General features: G+C 37.7%; 1 protein-coding gene across 3 annotated transcripts in view; it reads left to right on the forward strand.

The window, feature by feature from the left end:
- Window positions 1-15,607, forward strand: part of VCAN (versican) — a 112,907-nt gene that overhangs the window by 67,168 nt on the left and 30,132 nt on the right. For all 3 annotated transcript variants that reach the window (XM_065656131.1, XM_065656130.1, XM_065656132.1), the window contains exons 8-9: window positions 7,538-13,048; window positions 15,190-15,303. In XM_065656131.1, coding sequence (XP_065512203.1) covers window positions 7,538-13,048; window positions 15,190-15,303 — 5,625 coding nt within the window. The remainder of the gene's footprint in view (window positions 1-7,537; window positions 13,049-15,189; window positions 15,304-15,607) is intronic.

A 15,607-nucleotide genomic window follows, 5' to 3' on the forward strand; every position in this document is an offset into this window, starting at 1 on the left:
TCCTTTGCTTCCCCCTTCTTCCCCCTTCTTCCCCCTTTCCCCTTTCCTTTCCACTTAAACTTGACACTGCAAGGCTGCCATTTTTAACAACCTGACATTTTACTTATTCTGTCTTAACAATTTTACCACTGCGTCATGGGAATGAACACAGGAAGCAATGAGGCTGAAGGAAACGCTAGAAATAGCCAGGAGGCTTCATGATGTGCTCTTAAAATAAAATAGTTCCTTTATTTCTGACATGGTTTTTGCATCTTCATATCTATTACTTTAAAATTTGGCAAGGGTGTTTCAGCACAGCCATGCGGGCCAGAGCCCTGTGCAAAACAGATGTCTGTGTAAGCGACATCCACTTTCCACAGGTGTTTTCTGGTCTCAGCCAACAAGCTTGGGGGAATGGTATAGCTGTAAAAAGGCTGCAGTTTAGGAACGTGCCAGCAATTGATACTCAGGTTTTCAACAGGGTTGTATCTTGCATTGAAACAGAGAAACCCAAGTATGGTAAAGCAGACTGGATAAGTGAATTTGAGTAGGCAAGACTGACCACCCACCTTGAATTACTTTCAACTCCTACCCAGCCAGCTGTGCAAAAATTAGTTTTTTCAAATATTTTCTTCCAGAAATTTACTTGAGTAGTTGAGATTTTTATGTAAGGTCAATTTATATATGATTTTTATATATGAATTTTTTTTACTACTTATGAGATTTAAGAAACACAGACTTCTCTTTTGACTGTCAAAGGGAGAACAAAACACAAATTTTGATTAAATTTAGAAGGTAAAAAAAAATAAACCTGTTGAGCCAAAGTTAACAAAAATTTTAGAAATATATTTCCAGGTGGGGGACATTTTAAGTGAACTAAATAAAACCTTTTGTTTACTTAGACTGAACAGTAATCAAGAACTGGATTTTACTAGACCTCATCATACATACTAGTCATGTTAATGTGAGGTAGAAGGATTAAAATAATAAAAAAATTAATTATTTCTGGACCTTTCTTTATTGTCTTTTACTTAGGTGTGTATAATAGTAGCCATGTTTCTTTAACACCTTAGACCAGCTCCTTGGCAGTATTCCCACCTCTTCCTGACATGGGAGATGGGTATGCCTGAAGCACTGTTGCACTTTGACCGTGCTTAGGTAGGTTAATGATATTACAAGATGGCACAAGTTAGAGGAATTGCATGTACTGAAGGCTGACACTTGGAATTTTCCTTCAGCAGGAAACGTTTGTATTTCAAAATCTTATTCCTTTTGAAATGAGATGAAAAGAACAATAAAAAAAATCCCTTTTCTATGAAACAAAATGCCCCAAAAGATGTTATCAAAAGGTTTTATTTCTGTAAAATTGAAGCTTTCTGTTCCAATTTGAATGTAATATTTTGAGAGGGTGGGGGGAACCCCTAAATACAAAGATTTTGAAAGAAAAGAAAAAAAAAGAAATTTCTATTTGGGGGCCACCTTGTCAAATTGCTTCTTTACTTCTTCAATATGCTTTTAAAACAACACATATACTTTAGACTGACATATTCCTTTTTGAGTTTTGTTTCACTTGAAGAGTTTCAGCAAGCCATAGGCATAAAACTGCTTGAATCCACCCCGACCCAAAGCTGCTCCTTGGCAGAGCTGAGGTTCAGGGGAGTCAGTATGTGACAAAAAGCTGTTTAAGTCTTTCTCCCTGCTAGATCCTCTCCCAAGCCATATACAAGGCTTCAATGGACTTTCAAAGGGTTTAAATGAAACACTTTGAACCTGTTCCACTTTGCGGACTCTTAAATATTTTCCAGATGAAGTGTAGACACCTGTTGGCTGACTTTAAGTCTGTGAACTGTACGCTTGCCCTTCGTAGGTCACCTTTGCAAGCCCATCAGGAGTGTCCCACAAATGTACAGAGATTTTGAGGTAACACATTAAAGCCACTCGATTAGGTAATTCAGAGAATCTTAATCAAAAACAGTCTGCATGTTTACTGAATTATTCTGTGAGTTGTCTGGTTTTTGTAGCAGCTTCAATCTGCAGCAAATTCTATGAATGTACAAAAATGAGGGAGATAATGATTCATGTGTCTGCACTTGCTGCCAGTGTGCTTTTCATGGCACATTTTTACAACCTGTTCTGGAAACGACCTTCTCAGAATAACATTTTTTGAATGAGTAAGGGTCTGATAAATAGCTGTTGTGAAGCTTGAAACATCTGACTTGTCATTCGACAGCCTTCCTAAGCTGATGGTCTGTTCTTCTATGATGAACCGTTGTGCTAACTGCTAGTTATTAGGTGTCCTGCTTGTCCCCTGGTCCTAGTCCCAGGCACCTCTGGCATTAACCTCGAAGTGTCCAGTCATTTCTAGGTGACATTTAAGGCTGTTGTCAAGGAGCGCAAGTTTATCATCATGTATGTGATGGGAGTCTTCTGCAGGAGGTGATGACCATGGTACTGTGCAGACCACCTGTAGCAAAGGAGACGTAAAAATAAATGTAGAGCACTTGTGGGGTAGAAACAAGGTGACTTACACATGGAAAACAGAATAGTTAGCAAGTATGCACAGGAGGGGAAATACCCAGATTTTCTCAATTTTTATCTTAAATTAAATTTTTTATTGTTTTTGTCTCTGAGCAAGTTACTGCATTACCTTTTTCACGGTCAACAAATGTTACATTTGCAGAACTTTGATACAAAACAACAAATATCCAATATTTTGATGACATTTTGGTCATTCTATGTTCTAAATCACCCTGATATAGTTCTGTTTAAGCCAAACCCAAAATTTTCTGGTTATCAAATGCAGTAAGAAATTTGACTAATGCAAAGTATTTTGTTTTTTCATGCTAACCTGCCTTGTGGTTTTGGGTTCTTGATGCATGCTTTAGAAATGAACAGTCCAAAATGTTTTTTGTCTTCTTTTCAAATTCTTTTTTTTTTTCTTTTTAGTTCTATTCTAATCAAAATAGAGGGTCTGATTCAAAGTCCACAGAACATTTTGTGATTCTTTCTGTAGATTTCATGGGTTTATTAGACCTCTAGTCCTTCTACCAAAGTTTGAAGTATTGCTTCTCACAAACTGAGCATGTTGCTCTGAAGCAATAAACAGACAAATTGCAGGAATCTACAGGTAAAATCATGTTATCTGCAGGATGCAGATGTTAATAGTCTCATTTTGAATGAGACTTCACAAAGCCATGCTAAATCCATAAGTTTTCTAAATTTATGTTTTTTTTCAAAGTTTCAGGAACATCAGAATTTGTTTCATATTTACTCCTCTGTTAATTGTTCTTCAGCTACTTATCTGAAGGTTTTTGAGAGGAAAAGATTATTTTTGCTGCCTGCTCCCTCGAAGAAGATCGTGGAAAAGCCCATTAGGGTTATTTGTAGAATGTTAAAAATCTTCTCAAGAAAAAATGTTGCTACACATTATACATTTTTTTTGGATGTGCAGAAGGTAGCTTGTCCATAGAGGCAACTTTCACATCTGATCCAGTGAAGTATTAATGTAGGTTTAGAACCACTTTTCTTCAGAAGGGTGGCAGTGGAAATTAAAGCCACCTCAATCAGTCTCTCTGTGGTTATGTGTAGTAGCAGCCAAGTCCTGTTGTGGCTAAAAATCACCCTGTAGCCAGGGGAATTTCTATTTCTTACACATAGTTGACTGTTACTGAGATAGATGCCTATTCCATGCAGGTAATTTAAAAAACATCTAGACATATTAAAGAGATTAAGAAACACTCTAGGCTGCATATACTCTCATCCATCTATCTATGCCATCTGTATTTCAGCGCATACCTCATCACTTTCCTTAATAAGAGGCTTTACTGATAAATCCCCTTTAAGAATTGTTTGGATTGGCAGTCTGAACTGACAGCTCTTGGCATTACTACTTTTTAGCTACTTGTTTTTACTTTCTTGTTCTTGGAGTCATAGTAACAAAGCACTTCTTTGAACAAGTGCCCCTTTTGGCTTGTTTGCCATCATAATGTGTGAACTATTGATAAACATATTTAGGAGCAAAACTCTTTTTCTTTGAAGTCCTTATTCCATCTCTTATTAATGTTCTGTCTGTATATCTTTACCTGCAGCTGGAATGGACATGAACATAAATAGGGGCAACATGTATCATCTGCATCTACCAGATAAAAACTATTGCAAGTGTTCATGTGTCTGCCCTAAGGGTCTAGCAGACCAGTTCAACAGATAAGACTTTTTCTTCCTTTATTCGTATTTTAAGATAGCACTTAGATTTTCATTTTAATGTCATATGTTATATGAGCTATATTGTTATGTAGATTATTTGCCATCTCTGGGGTTTAAGAGAATTTTCCATAGCTGTTATTCCTGAGCATTGGCAACTTGCTTGCTAGCACTGAATAATCAAACCGCTAGAAAGGAGAAGAAATTCTAATTAAAAACAGAAAAGAACAAAAAAAAAGAAGATTCTTCACTGTTTTCTTAAAGGCTGGTTATTTATTTCTTTGAAAAACCAAACCAAACCAAACCACTTAATATTTAATGAAAGAGCCTCCTGAAAGTTTATTATTGGAATATCATACCTTTAGCTAAGGTTCTTTTATGTGGATCTTTGTGGCATGTGAGATCTTGAAAAAGCTAACGAAGTAAAAGTAAGGTCTGATAGAGATCTTTGCGTATGTAAGAATTTGTGTATGTCTTCTAGGTGAATTTGGAACAGATGTTGTTCATTAAATTTATTACCTACCATAAATGATTTAGCATGAGCTAATAATTTGAGGGACTCCCAGGTGTGCACTGCTACGAAAATAATACACTGGTCAGAACTTGTTAGTCGTGGTACCCTCCTACAAATTACAGCCTATCCAGTCCCATCCAGGTTTTATATATTTTTTTAATATATATTTCTGTGCAAAAACATGCTACATGCTTTGTGCACACAATCGTAACAGCTGTGTGTGGAATCATAATTAATCCTTATGCCACATTATTCTCTATACCAGATTATTTATACACACACCTTTTTAAGCTGTGCACAGAGTACAAGACATCTTTCTTGCTGATATACATTTTTGTATGTAGTTGTCTGGTTCTGTATGTTAGTGCAGCTATTTTATAGTGATTTTACTGCAAATCAGAAACTCTCAAAGCTCTCTAGCAACTTTGACTGGCAATTCCCCTTTCAGTTATCGAATTCCTTTGTATTTTTGCATTTGTAGTTTTGAAAAGAAGGTGTGCAATTCTCTGTAGATTAGAGCTTCTGCTTTTATGAAAATATGACTCCCCTGTATGACTCTGGCTGTTCTTTGCTAAAACTTGTGGAGTCTGAAAGTAGTGTTATTAGACATGCTTCTCCGCATCATATTGCAAATCTTGGAAAAATAACTGAATTCTTGCTTTTCTGCTTGAGCAAAATTTGAAAGGGAGACCTGGGAAGACTCAAATAAATGGCTGCAGAAGCTCTATTTTTCTGTGGCATTGAGCAACTTCTGTAAATATTTCCAACCTACTGGAGAAGGAGCAGAGAAAAATTCTCTCTTTATGAACATTGCATAAAACAACTCCCAACAAGCATACGTGAGGGAGAGAGAAGGAGTTTCAATTCTGTAGTCATTTAATAGACCCGTCATAGCACAAAGTAAACAGCAGGCTTCACTGGGGAAATATACAATAGCCAGGTAGAAATGAGATTAAACCAAATTTTTTTGTTGTTGTTTGTTTTGTTGTTGGTTTGTTTGTTTTTGTTGCTCTGGGAATGCTGAGCTTAGTGCTGTGCAAACTGAATATTTTGGTGAAAATGCATAGTGCTGAAGGTGATTTATTCTCTGTAAGGCTGGCATGGATCTTAATTTTTCCCAAGTTGTTTAATAATTACATCAAAGCCTTGAATTCAGGTCATCATAATATATGTTTTATTGTAAAACAGACATGAAATTGCCATTTACACTTCAGCTGGAGGTTTAGCAAAATGAAGTTTCAGTAATATTTTGTGAGTTTAGCTATAAAAACAGCACAAGACATTAGAATATTAATTCTCAATAGAGTTGCAATGACCTTTAGAAGACCCCTATTGCATTCAATGTGCACACACAAAATACCCCAAGCCAAAGAACCACAAGCCTTTCACAGTGCTCTGTGTCAGTTTAATGCGATTTAATACATTCTTTTCCAGAATAATCACCTAATTTCTGAGACCTCAATAATCATAGAGGTTAAATGATGTTCATATGTAGGGGAATTATTTCAAACTAATGAAATACTTTACATGTCAGGTTTTCATTTTTCTTATGTCGTGTGAACAGTTTTAATAAGGAAATTTACTTGAAAATTGGGTTCTGTCATAGACTGGGTATGCCAGAATACCTACAAGTGTTCTTTGGGGAGCAATCACTGCTAACAGTGCTGTAAGACAGGAGTCCTGTGTGTTGGTTCAGATATTCTTCGGGCAGATCTAGACAAAGCTCCACTGGCTGCACCAGTTTATACCAGCAAACTGTAATTTTGCTTTGGACAAAATGGCTATAAGCATTAGATTAGGAAGAAAGATACATTCATGGAATAAGATTTCAGCACAGATTTTCCAGCTTGAAGTCTGTTGGCCAAGCCTGAATATTGGCTTTTTTCTGAGTCTGTTGTATCCTCTTTTGTAAAGAGGGTAGTATCTATTGTCTGGAACAGCAGGTTTGAAGTAATATTTGTGCTGAGAGGACACATTTAAGAAGTGTCTATGGAATCTGGGATTATAAATCTTGGAGGAATTCACAAGGCCTCTTCAGCTAAAGCCTTGTCTACTTAGAACTTCCTCCTCTGCTTGGCTATCTAGAAAAAAGTTTGAGAGGTTTGTGATCTGTGAGAGTGTGTAAATAATTGAAAGTGAGTGGTAAGCAGAATAGAATAGCTGGACCTTGCGCATGTAACTGGCTGAACGGTGGCTGATTTTTGAATCTAGGGTATTTTTTCTTATTTGTTTCATAACGCTTTATAGTGCCAAATAGCAACAGCTTTATAAAATAAGACTTTATTAACAGACCATCCAAGTGTGAAGAATAGGGCAATTCATGTAGTTTTTATGGTGTTCCTAGTAATTGAATTACTCTATACTGAGAATAAATGGAGTTGCGGAGGCATATTCTTTATGTCCTGTTTTATTTTAGACTTTGCCTAAGTTTTGTCTAAGTTCAGTATTTGATAAAGGTTAGGTAGTGTCTTAAATCCATGGAAGCCATTGCTGCAGGTTGAGACCAGAGCCTTTTGGTCTAAAAATGATCTTCTTCTTGTCCATTTCTTATCTCTGCTGAACAGTGTAAGATAAGTCAGCTCAGGTGTGGGTTTGGGACTAAATATGCATGGCAGTTGACAATATTACACAATGTAAGTGTTCAACATACACAAAGGCTTCAACCAGAAATGCAAACACTGTGGCAGCATTTAACTTTGTGTCAATAGAAGAGTATGATGAATTTGCTACATTTCTTTTAGATTTTTTTTTTTCCCAATGGACTGCTTGTACTTCATATGTCTACTATAATGAGCAACCATCGCTGTCACTTAGGGATTATGAAAAGCTCTCTTTTTTTTGCAGATCATCCGGTGAATGAATTTTTGGATCTGTTCAATCGCCACATGCTTCCTCACGCGATAGATGAACCCCACATTGATGCAGAATCAGCTCAGACTGAACCCTGTACTTCAGACTCTGTGCAGGATTCATCTGAATATATAATATTGGATCCTTTCTTTCCAAACTTTATAGAGTTTGAGGAAGAGGAAGACTGTGAAAATACTACTGATGTTACAACTCCTCCAGCTTTGCAGTTCATCAATGGAAAGCAACAAGTTACCAGTGCACCTAAAAGCACAAAAGCTGAGGAAGCAAGAAGTGACCAAATTGAAAGTGTTGCACATTCCAAAAATGTAACCTTTTCTCAAATCAATGAAACAAACACATTTATTATACCTGAAACTGAAGCTTCTGGTACTATTCAACCAAGCAAAGCTGGAGAAGTAGTAGGGGCGTTTGAAGTTACACAACCGACGGCAGATGTTGCAATGTTAGAACCTGTTTATAGTGGTGAGTCAGAAGTTGCCACAACAGATAAATCAATAGCCATTACTTCTTCATATGAGCAGTCTCTGCAAAAAAATATAGAGACCGTAACATGGCATGGAACTGAGGAGAGCTCTACGAAAGATACAAAAAACTTCCTTCTGATTACTGGTGAATCTTCTGGAGATGGCTCCACTGAATCTGGTTTATCCAGTTCTGTCTCCTCAGAAATTGTGACTACGTCAAGAAAGGAAGATGATGAAAAAAATTCTGGTATAACTTCTGCTCCTGATGCATTTACTGTGGAAAATTCTGCTGTAACTGCTTCTCTGGATGCAGTTTTAAATACTGCTACAGTAGGCATAGGTGTGAAAGACCTTATTCTAGAAGAGGCAACCTCTGCTCCAGGAGATCATTATAAATCAACAGTTAAACTTAATGCAAATTCCCCTGTTGAAAACCTTCTGCAAACAAGCAGTAACACAGCAAAGCCTGTGATGAGTGCTGCTGCTTTTATAGTTCTGGAAGGCTCTGGAGATGTAGGAGAGGACATCAGTATAACTTCAGCCACGACAACAGAAACAGCAGTAACAGAAACACTTTCAGTGCAAGATATTTCTTTGGGCTCTGGCACAGTACTGCCAACAGAAATTTCTGTCACCATTTCAGAAATCACCTCTGCTTTGCCCAGAGGAATAAGCACTCTTTATTCTGCTTTTGATCAAAATTCTGAAGTAACTCTTGCCACCAACTCTGTGTCTGGGTTTATTATGGAAGAAGTAGTGGCCAGCTCTCTTGTAACTGAAAAGAGTATTGAAGATGAAAAAGAAATACGGACCACTGTTTATTCAAATCAGGAAAAATCAGCTACTACTGCAGAAGAAAATTTGGAGTTGAAAGAACAAGAGAGCACTACTAGTGAAGTCAGAACTGTAAGTCAAGAGCCCACACTGCTCAGAATAACAGTACCGGTAACAAGTACCATAAGTTCTGAAATCAGAAAGGTCACCACCATTCCTCTCTTGAGAGAGAAGGAGCTTTTTATAAATGAAGGATCAGCAGATGAACCAGCACACATATTTTCAGGGGGTCCGACAAGAACAGTGGTAAGTACTGACTCCCCATTTATTGAGCCAGGTTCTGGAGACACAGATGTTATCATTGAGTCTGCTACTTTGACTTCAGTTCCATTAAGATCTGTCACTGAAACACAAGCAGAAAAGCATGAAGGAGAAGTTTACAACATAGATGATGCTTTGCCAAAGAATGCAACAACAGAATATGAAAAATATGCAAGAACAGATGAATCAGCAATATCAGTTTCAAGTACTGGGTCATATGGCTTGACAAAGGAGTCTGGAGTAACAAGTCAGATGACCCAGGAGTTGTTTAGTACAGGAAACCCTGGAGAACAAAACCAGGGAACAGAACAAACTTACACAGCTCCTTCTGAAGTAAAATCTAGTCCTAGTTCTATAAAAGAGATAATATCTCATGTTGCACCAGGAGATAAACCTGAAGATTTAGAAAACAATGAGATCACATCATCTCCAGAATCAGTGGTTAGTAACAGCCCTCATGACGTCATGGTGACACATGGTACCGGCAGTATAAAAGCAGTAGCTGAATCTACAGAAAGCAAAAATGCAAAAGTTAGTCCTTCAACTGTCTCATTAGGCAAGATTCTCCTGATTGAGCATGGCTCTGGAGAAGAATTCAAAGGTGACAGCAGCACCACAGAACTCATGTCTAATGGACCTACCGAAGAAATACTTGGAACTCATTTCTCATTTACTGATCAGGGATCTGGAGAAGCAGACACAGTAATTGAATCATTTTTAAAAACAGCACTTTCTCCCACTGGGAGACTAGAAACACGAGAGCAGTACACCAAAAAAGTTGCCAGCACACAATCTATGGATCATGCCCTCACTACCAAACCTGATGACCTAGTCACAAGTACTGAACATGAAGTAACCACAATGGGAACTGTAACTGACATAAGAATGAAAGAGAAAACGATTGATGAACTCACAGTGAGATCTTTTACTACGAAGATTCCTTTGGTGGAAAATACTCCTTCTGGAGAAGACAGGCTAAGGGAAATTTCACCTAAAGCTATAGAGTCTTCTGGAGAAACAACAACAGACCCATTCTTTAAAAGTACACAGGCTAACCATGAACTACTGGGATTTTTAAATGTTCCAACTCTCAGTCCATATTCAGAAGAAAAGGAATTAGGAACTGAATCTGTTAAAAACATACTTTTGCCATTTAATGATGACAGAGTAACTGAGCCTGTATATATTGAAAGGAAATACATAAGCTCTCCAGTTACAGAGCAAGAGGAGGACTTATTACAAAATGTTTTCCCAACAAAAGATATTCCCAGATCACTCGTGACACCTAAAGAAGAAAAGCTAGCAAATAATGAGCTCATCAGTGATCCTTTATTTTCAGGACAAGGATCTGGAGATGACCTTGCTGTTATTCCTTCTGTAGTACCGTTGATTGTCAAAGAAATCATGAGCACTTCAAGTCCTCAAACTTCTCGTCCTACAAATATGGGGCCCAAACTTTCAACTGACAAGACACAAGACTTTGAAAGGAGCAGTGCTGAATCAAATGCTGAAGTTAATGAAGAAGTTACAAGTGCTGTAACTGAGCAGCTGTCAGAAACAGAAGACCAGTTCCCCAGCTCGGTAATCACCAGTTCTCCATCGTTAGCAGAAGAGAGTTCTAAGAGCTTCAGCTCTAAAGAGGTTAAAGAGATGACGCATTATTTTGTTGCAACAGAAGAACCTCACGATGAGGGAACTCACTATAGGAGAGAAGAAAATGAAACAGATAGGACAACAGCTACTTCTAAAGTTGTTTCTCCAGAGCAGACTTCATATTTGCTTGTTAAAGATAGTGTAACTCCTGTTTCTGCAATACTGAGTGTAACTCCTAACCTTGCAATAGAAGAATCACTTCTAAGATCAACAACAAAAATGCCAGGCAGAATATTACCTGAAAGCTCTGGAGAAGGATCTGGCTGGGTTGGTGTTTTAGATTCGTATTCTCCTGAAATGTTTACTCATTTGTCAATACCCCCTGTGTCAAAGGTAGAGCTAAATGCTTCATCTACTGTTCCCGGGGAGGTTTATTCTGAAGTTATGACAACAGAGGCACCAACAGGTGAATCACAGACTGTGACCACAGGACAACCATCCCTTTTTACAGAAGAAAAAGAGATCGTGGCAAATCCATCTGCTGTTCAGCCAAACACAGCTACATCTGAAGAACTAACAAGTGATACTGGACTATATGAGAAAATTATTCCCATGATTGATGATAAAAGGAGTGTTATATTGAATGTTTCTGTTTATGGTGATATTACACTAATTGAAGAACGACTTCAAATCCCATCAGAAGAAACAACTATTATAGACATGGATCACTCAAAATCAATACCTGAAGATATAATAAGTGTGCAGACAATGCCAAGTTCTCTCATACAATCAACATATGGCAGTGATGATAGCATGACAGCTGAAGGGGACAAATATGATTCAACACCTAAATTTTCCATAACCAAAGAGAAGACACTTGGATCTGATGATACTCTTTCTTTGGCTACTTCCAGTCAGCCACGTAGTGAATCAGTAACAGCTGGGCACAGACCAAAACCAGATGACAAGGATTTGGGTTCAGGGAATGCCATGAAGTTTACAGCTGAAACTCTCATCACTACCCAACTCTCTGAACTGGGCATTTTCCTTCCTACTGTACCATCACTGGCAAGTCCTCAGGTGCCTCCTGATTCTAAACATGTTGTAACAAGCACAACAGAAAACACCTATGAGCTGAATACTTCAGCAAATCACCAAGTAATAGCAGATCAAAGTGAAACAAACTCTGTTTCTGGCTTCTCTGGAATGGGCCAAGAAGAAGTGGATGATAAGCAGCCTGTGGTTCCTTCTCTAAGACCAGTTTTAACTGAGACAGAAAAGTCTTTGACAACTGACATGCTTGATGTGAGTATTGTCACCACTCAGCATACATCTCAACTGACAACTGTATCATCTAGCAAGAATGAAGAAAAACATCCTACAGTGTACACAAACATAAAATCGTCATCCGCAGAGTATGAAGAAACAGATTCAGTGAGCCTTTATTCTGTTCCTCAAACTCCTAAATCCTCAGTAACTGTTCAGTTAGTTAATGGAGTATCTGAGTATCCTGAGGTAATCATTCCAAGCACATCATCGTCAAAGGATTCAGATCAGTCCAATCGTTCATCAGAAGGAACCTTCAAAGAGGTTAGTTCTGATATTGCGGCAACATATAAACCACCCACTACAGACCTTCTTGACACAACAGAGTCTTCTCTGCTGGAGTTTTCTCCCAAGCCTGTTTCAGAAATCACAACTACTGAAAGTACTGCTCACTTTACTGGACTTGTAACAGACAGGACAGAGGAGACTGAAACCTCTGTAACTGATCTGGCTTTTGAGGAAGGAGCTACTGTTTCTGGAGATTCTCCAATAATACATGTCTTGCCTACTGCTTTTCTGAGTTTCGGAGAAAAAGCAAGCACAGATGTTCCAAAAGTTAGCACAATAAAAGTTGAGATGCCCTCAGAGAGAGTGAACCACCCCCATCAAGAAGATGACAGGAGCACTGAGGGAGACATCCCGTGGCTTTTTTCCACACCTGTTTCAGATTTACCCAATAGTATTGAAAGTGATGTATTTAAACCTGACCAGGAAGCAGTTACAGTGCTATCCTCGTCTTCCCAACCTCTGGACACAAGCACGGAAACACCATCAGGTTTGTTTGGTCAAGAGGAGATCACGACAGTTCCTTCTAACATTGCAACAAATATCACTGCCCCTAGAAACAGTCCGTATCAAAATGAGCAGTCAACGATGAGCTCTGAGGAGCCGTATACTATTGAACTTGTAACTTCGTCTTTTTCCCTTCTGGAAGTCACTAATGGATCAGATTTCCTGATTGGCACCAGTGTGGGTTCAGTTGAAGGCACAGCAGTGCAAATTCCAGGTAACTTCCAAATATGATCACTGTCGTATATATTTTTTTTGATAGTTGTAAATGTGTGTTTTAACTCTGATAAGAGGTATGGCAATCTGAGCACCTTGTGAAATAACAAGAGAACTTGTGAGCCTCGAGCTTTGAAATCAAGCATGATTGTAACCCCTACAAAGTGAAGGAAGATGGGGCTACCAGAACTCAAGCTCAGTGACTTTTCCTGAGCGTTTGCAATGAGGACCTCTGGATCATACTTGAGGTAACCAGACAATTCTAAAAGAGGAAGGTAACATTGAATGCAGTAGAGAATTCAGCCGTAATTATTTATTTTTCCAATTTCTAACAGACAATTTTGTCTGACAGCTTTTCTTTGTTGGCATGATGATAGCACTTACACAACTGGTTTATAGGTAGAGTTGTTTTAAAGCATCTTGCATTTGACTTAGACGGCAGGTCTAGTGCACATTTCAGGATCAGAATTTTCTATAAAAAATTAACTTATCTTAACCTACAAGATTACTTTCCAGACAAGAGAAAATTGAAACTTAATGTTTTCAGCCTGTCTGTAGCTTTAACTGGTTGATATAGTTTCTATCTCTTACAAATTACAGATCGTTTTGTTCGATGTCGTATGCCACATTATTTTGTTTTACATAGTCGTTATTAGGCACCATTTCATCAAACACACAGATAATGCAAGTAGGGTCAATATGAGTAGCATTGCTTTAATTCACATTTTATCTAGTTATAGCTGAGGAAAAAACTTGATTTTATAGGATTTTCTGCTATTTTTCCTCAAGTAATCCAGGTAGATGTCAATTTAAACATGTTTACTGGGAAAATATGCAGTCTGTAGGAGGACAAACAGACATTAAATGCACAATAAACATTGTTAGGTGTTTAACATAGCCCTACATTTGGGACTTTTAGTGAAGCAGTCCTAAAACAAGCACCCTATTGTGGACATGATCGGATTCTTTTCAAAACCTCCAAAGCGAAATCCTGCCCACATAATTACAATTCCAAATTCATGTAGACGGGTTTTTCTTCTGGAGGTTTTCAACTGAATCTTCTGCTTTCTCCTAACTAGACAGGGAATCTGGTGCTTAAAGAAGACTTCTTTGAATGTCTAACTTGCAAGGGTAAAATAGATGTTATTTCTCTTCCATAAACCATAGTCAGATTGCTTTGGAAAAATGTAATCAAAAATCTAAATTTTTCTCATGTCTCTGAACTAACTTAGGTTACAGAACTCTCTTAACCATTTTGTAAGTTTTCAAAGCCAGGGCTTGCTTCTTGTGTCCCAGAAGGACTGTCTTCGTGATTTTCCTATAACTCTGAGAAGCTAATGCTTAGAAATGGTTATCCAGTGTGCACTTGTTTGTATGAGTGATTGCTCCTAGGAATTAAGTCAGATGCAAATAACTAGGTATCTAAACTCACTTGAAATAAACATCACTACAAGGCATAGAGATCTGCAAGGAAAAGCCATTTAAATGATAACTCCCATAACAACTGTGGATTTCACAGCAGGTAAGCTTTTATCTTAATGTTTAGTTCAGTTACGGATGTATTTGATACCTTTATTTGTGTTCTTGAAATGTATTTTTAAGAAAGCCAGGTGGGAAGTATGCATGTGCGAAAACATCCTTTAAAAGAAATTAGGCTTTGTTGGCATTGATTGATTAAATATAACAAAATGAAACAACAGCAGCCAGCCAGTATGTTCTGTGTACCCAATCATTCTACATAAACTAACCCTGTCAAAAAAAGCCTTTTCCATTCATTTTGCATATGTTTAACTGTGTTCAGCCATAATTAATTATCATGTCATGCAAACTAAATCCTCAGCAGAATATCATGACTGCCAAATATAGTACAAATTGCTATGAAAAATATGATTCTGAAAATTAGTTATACTGGTTCACAGTAAATGCCCTGTTGTTGAAAATAGTGATGCCTGAAAACAAGATTTACTGTTTTAGAGAGCTATCGTATTTTCAGTAGTCTATTATGTTAATAGAGTTTCTGTAACTACAGTAAACCCTGCAACATCAGTGCAGAAATGCAGAAAGATTTCTTGTGGCAAAAAATGAAAGACACCAGTTTCTTGAAGCTACGGAGTCAATTTTCTTTTTCTACTTGTTTAACAGGCCAAGATCCATGCAAAAGCAATCCCTGCCTGAATGGTGGTACCTGCTATCCACGTGGTTCTTTTTACATCTGTACATGCTTGCCAGGTTTCAATGGTGAGCAGTGTGAATTAGGTAAGCTGATGCCATCAGATAATGATTAAGTCAAATACAAATTTTTCATACATTAAATCTGCAGAAGTGGCGTGGTTTTGAAGTTGAAGAATGCATAGACATTTGAAAAATTCTACAGTGAGGTCTTAAGAACAGAACAATAAAATGAAGGAGGTCCACATAGTCCTTTTCTCTCTCCCCATAAAGTGCACAGATATGTATGCACACAAATGTAAGAGAATTGTAGATGAACTACATGACCTAGAATTCACAATTTATATTCATAAATACATCAAATAAAACCAAACAAACATTAATATTTTGG

The sequence above is a fragment of the Caloenas nicobarica genome, chromosome Z, assembly GCF_036013445.1.
Source record: "Caloenas nicobarica isolate bCalNic1 chromosome Z, bCalNic1.hap1, whole genome shotgun sequence".
Lineage (NCBI taxonomy): Eukaryota > Metazoa > Chordata > Aves > Columbiformes > Columbidae > Caloenas > Caloenas nicobarica.